Consider the following 4817-nt stretch of genomic DNA (forward strand, 5'->3'; position numbering starts at 1 on the left):
TCGGGTCACCGGCCGAACACACGCCCTCTACCGATTCCAGGACTGGTGTGACCCTTTGGCCGTCACTTTTGGCCGCCCCAAGGCTGACCGCGGCCACCTGAGCCCCTTAAACGCCTAATCCGACCCTAATTAGCTTTAATTAACCCTAATCCGGCTTGATTAAGATTGAATACATATTAACCACATAAAATCAAATAATATTGCAATAATAGAAACCCTAATTGCAAGAATAAAATCCAATCAACCTTAATCGACAGGTAAATCGCAAACCCTAATCGCATGATATTATAAAATCATCAAACACGACTATAGTATCAAGTATGGCATGAAGGTTGGCTCTGATACCAACTGTAAGATTAATATTTAATCTTATAGCAATAAATTATGCTGCGGAATTAATTGACCTCCAGCCATTGCTTTGATAACGTCGATGATTTTCCACTCGTCACACGATAGACCTGCAAATAAAACTGAGAGTGTCTTCTAACTCCTACCCTCTTCGTATGGGACGTCTAGATGGAGACACAGACCCTTTTAATTAGGCGGAGTTAGGGACCTTTCAGAATATTATTTCCTTATATATACCAATTGTAAGATTAATATTTAATCTTATAGCAATAAATTATGCAACGGAATAAACTGACCTACAGCCATAGTTTTGATGACGTCGACGATTTTCCACTCGTCACACGATAGACCTGCAAATAAAACTGAGAGTGTCTTCTAACTCCTATCATCTCCGTATGGGACATCTAGATGGAGACACAGACCCTTTTAATTAGGCGGAGTTAGGGACCCCTCAGAATATTATTTTCTTATATATCCTTCCATCAAAAGGATATTAACTGTAATCCACAAGATATGAAATATCTCACTCTAATAACAGAATATTTTGTGACATGAGGGCCACATAAATAAGTGATTATTTCTTTAATTATGTAAATACATAATATATTCTTACAGAAAATTCTCCTTAATGTCATGGCGTTAACAATATCCTTCTTTTTTCTCTGCAATGCTTGTGATAACTCATTTGTGATTCCCAATAAATTTCTCATCAAATGTATTATAAAAACATATATAGATGGCACATCAATTCTAAAAGCTCTTTGATCTAGATTCTGGCCGTCCTCCTTCCACGTCTCAAGCACCTTAACTATAGAAGAAAACATAAAAAACAGGTCTAAGAGTGTACAATAATGTGATGCCCATCGCATATCACTAGCCTGTCTTAGGCCAATTGCCTTATTCAAACATCGACCACTTTGAATTTCCTCTTTTAGCAAAGCTTGCTTGACATTAGAAATATGATTCTCTCGAAGCATGTCAAGGGATGCTTACATGAGCCCCCAATTGTATCCAACAAAGTGGAATTTTAATTGAAAAGTGAAACAACTTTGGCCTTGTGTATACTCATTTTTCGTCCTTTATAATGATCCAGTGTGAGATTCGAGACATTGAGTCTTAGGCCGCGTATTTCCATGGTGCCCATGAAAATTAAATACTGCGTTTGGTTTCAAAATATGATTTTAAAATTAGATTTTGATTTTGAAAAAGAGTGGTATAAATGGTTATATATGGGGTCCATCCTTTGACTTTATAGAAGTTATTTTATTTTGTTGTGGAAAAAAAAGTGGTATAAATAGGTCCCACCATTTGACTTCGTATGGGTTATTTTGTTTCGTTATTGGTAGAATTAAGTTAAAGTATGATTTTAAAATTACATTTTGAAACCAAACAAGTCATAAAAGAACTCATTTGGAGAAGTTCAATGCAAGGCCCATGATGGAAGATTCAACCCTAAAATATGAACCTGCATCCTGTGATTGGTGGCGATGAAGGAAGTTAATGTGGCCGCCGAGTTTGCTTAGGCGGCAATCCTTCAATATTTATAATATCTTTTGTTATAGGTATTAGAATAAATCGGATATTTTCTCCAATATTTTTAGAATATCTCGTTTTAGAGATTTTCTATGGTCTAGGAGTTTATTTCCTTTTCAAATAACATTCCAATATTACAATTACAGACGTATCAGATTTAGGGAGATTTCATGAACACGCCTAAAAATATGTGTTTCGAAGCTCCTTGTAAGGGTCGCCCACCATCAATCAAACTCATATCTTTTCCTTCATCGCAATCTATATTTCCATATCGTTACTTTTTCTTGCACTTTTACCTCTCTTGCACATATCTCACTTTCCGGAGCGAAACCCAATTAACCTTCCATGGTTGTTCGGTGCCGATCTATCGGCTTCTACCTATTTTGATTCATAAACCGAGATAGTCTTCCAAATTCTAGTTTCCTGCCTAGATTCCCCTTTTCGGCCATTTAAGGCCGAGAACCACCCCTTGTACGGCCTTGCTAGCCGTGATTCAATAGCCTTGGACATCCAAGGGTGACACCTTTGATCCACTTCGGCATTCCTTGCCAAAGTCTCCGCGAGTCAATTGGGTTCGCTTGGCCATGAGTGGTTCAAGTGAATTAATTCAATTGGTAACTTATTCCCTTTGAGTTATCTTTAGCCAAGACAAGTGGTAGGTCCTTGGCTGCTGCTCTTTTTGATTTCGGATTGTCGCCGATTATTGGTGAAGAATCCATAGCGGCTAAATTCTCAAGCCGTGAGACCGTCTAAGGAGCACTTCGTTTATTCGAAATCCAACAGCCATACACTCACATAAACTCTCAAGGCTGTGTTACAACGCTCTGCAACGGTGGGGTTGGCTGGTGTCTCATCGATTTTTATTTTCTTGTGCCCTGGCACGCTTGGTATTCTATGCATCTATCCGTCCCGTGCAATCCGGTAGAGGTTTTGGCGTTTTCCAATGTGAACACGCTCGGTGCTACGTGCTAAAGTCGTGCTACTATCATGGAATATAGTTATTATTCTTTCACACCATTGACTAGTAGTTCAGTGCCGTCGACTTATTAGTCACCATCGACCGACTATTTGCCGATGTCCAGTTATTATAATTATCCGTAGCCACAGGTGGTTAGTTACGTGGCACCATCGACTGGCTACTCCATCTCGCCTGTGGTTTATCCACAACAAGTAACAGCAAGCTACTCGATGTAGTCAAAAAATTGACGAAAAACTAACGTTGTGCTACGTGATGAAAAAATTTCAAAATTTTGTGCTATGTGATGGAATTATTGCTTGTGTTATATCTTGAAAAAATTTTAAAATATCGTGTTGAATGGTGAAATTAATACGATATGTGCTATGTGATGAAAATTTTTAAAATATCGTGTTATATGGTGATATTAACTCTTTTTTTTTTATTTCTTTTCCAACAGAGGCCATAGCTGCCACTCGAATGGAAAAGCTCGACATTATTATTTAAGCAGCTCTTCCTGTGAACACAAACGCAAACCACATAATAACAAAGTGAGCTCACACTCACGAAGTGAGAAGGAACCAAAAAGATGAAAATGCAATCTTTGTCCTTCTTCATCACATTTCTCCTCCTCCTCCTCCACAACCTTCCAATCTTATCTGCCGACTCGGCAGATCCCCCAGTGACTGAATCCAATGCGACAGAGTTCATACGGACAAGCTGCAGCCAAACCCGTAATCCTGATGTCTGTTGTGCCATGCTTATCGGCTATGCTAATGCCATCCAGAATGACCCGACCCAACTGGCCTTGACGGCCATATCCGTGAGCCTATCCCATGTCCAAGATGTCGCATCATACATATCCAACCTCTCTCTCAGGGCCAACGAGACAAGCAACAATGACCACCTGGAGGTAACAGCCTTGCATGACTGCTTATCAAACTTCCGGAATGCCGTGGCTCAGATGCGTGGTTCTTTGAAGCAGATGAGGCAGCTCCGGGGCGGCGATCCGAGCAGCTAAGAGGCCTTCAGTTTCCAGATAAGTAACATGCAGACTTGGATGAGCGCCGCCATAACCGACGAGGAAACATGTATGGAAGGCTTCGATGGGGTGGTTGACGGGCCTGTGAAGGCAGAGGTGTGCGATCGGGCCACAAATGTAAAGAAGGTGACGAGCAATGCACTTGCATTGGTGAATGGTTATGTCAATAGTAAGAGTTGAATGGAGAATAGCTTGAAAATAGGATTCGTGCAGTGACATCGTGTGCTCAATCTAAGACTAAGAAATTCACTATCGATTTTCATTCGTGGTCTGTCCGTGCCCAATTATTGTCTGGTGGCAGTAGCATTGTTGTTTTATGTTTCTAATTATTAATGTCCGTGCTCAATTATTAAGCGAGTAAGCCAAAAAAGAAACAAAACAAACAAATAATGAAAACAATACGTGGATAGCCTGTTGGCGAAGATAGAGAACGAGCGGTCCACGGAAATCATGAGAGCATGAAATAAAGGCGAATGAGAAATCTCAATTAAAGAATCCATAACTTTTTATATTCTATTTAGAAAGTAAGTTTTAGGGAAGATATGCATATATTTTTATCAATATTGGATCTCAAAATTGTGAGAACAATATCTCTCGTAATTTTATTTATTGAAAAAGATATTTTATCAATTTTTACCACTTAGCATGTTTTCAAAACTTACATGTCATAACACAAATCACGTTTTTTTTGTCAAATCTAACACACTTTTTAACAAGCGTCAAAAAAATGGACGAAAAGTTAAACTAGCCTTGACGGTTGGCGCTCCTTGCACTCGTGGTATGTGACATGTGGACAAAATAAAATAAAAAACTTTTAAAAAAATTAATCAAAAATGAAAAAAAATGGATAAGGATAATCTCATTAATATCGAATATGGTACAATTTTATTATTAAATGAGAAAGTGTATTACTATGCTACATTCTTGTAGCCATACGGT

At 38.8% G+C, this 4817-nt stretch overlaps 1 protein-coding gene across 1 annotated transcript; it reads left to right on the top strand.

The window, feature by feature from the left end:
• The first annotated feature begins 3352 nt into the window (after positions 1-3352).
• Positions 3353-4149, top strand: LOC116198767 (pectinesterase inhibitor 11-like). The gene is made up of 2 exons (XM_031528999.1): positions 3353-3749; positions 3822-4149. The coding sequence occupies exons 1-2, from the start codon at positions 3426-3428 to the stop codon at positions 3855-3857; spliced, it is 360 nt and encodes a 119-aa protein (XP_031384859.1). The 5' UTR covers positions 3353-3425; the 3' UTR covers positions 3858-4149.
• Positions 4150-4817: the final 668 nt, after the last annotated feature.

Source organism: Punica granatum, chromosome 3 (assembly GCF_007655135.1).
Source record: "Punica granatum isolate Tunisia-2019 chromosome 3, ASM765513v2, whole genome shotgun sequence".
Lineage (NCBI taxonomy): Eukaryota > Viridiplantae > Streptophyta > Magnoliopsida > Myrtales > Lythraceae > Punica > Punica granatum.

Excerpts from the sequence above, each read along its gene's own strand:
- LOC116198767 (XM_031528999.1), top strand. The coding sequence starts at position 3,426 with ATGAAAATGCAATCTTTGTCCTTCTTCATCACATTTCTCCTCCTCCTC. Across the intron at positions 3,750-3,821 it reads GCAACAATGACCACCTGGAG|ATGAGGCAGCTCCGGGGCGG; the intron begins GTAACAGCCTTG and ends TCTTTGAAGCAG.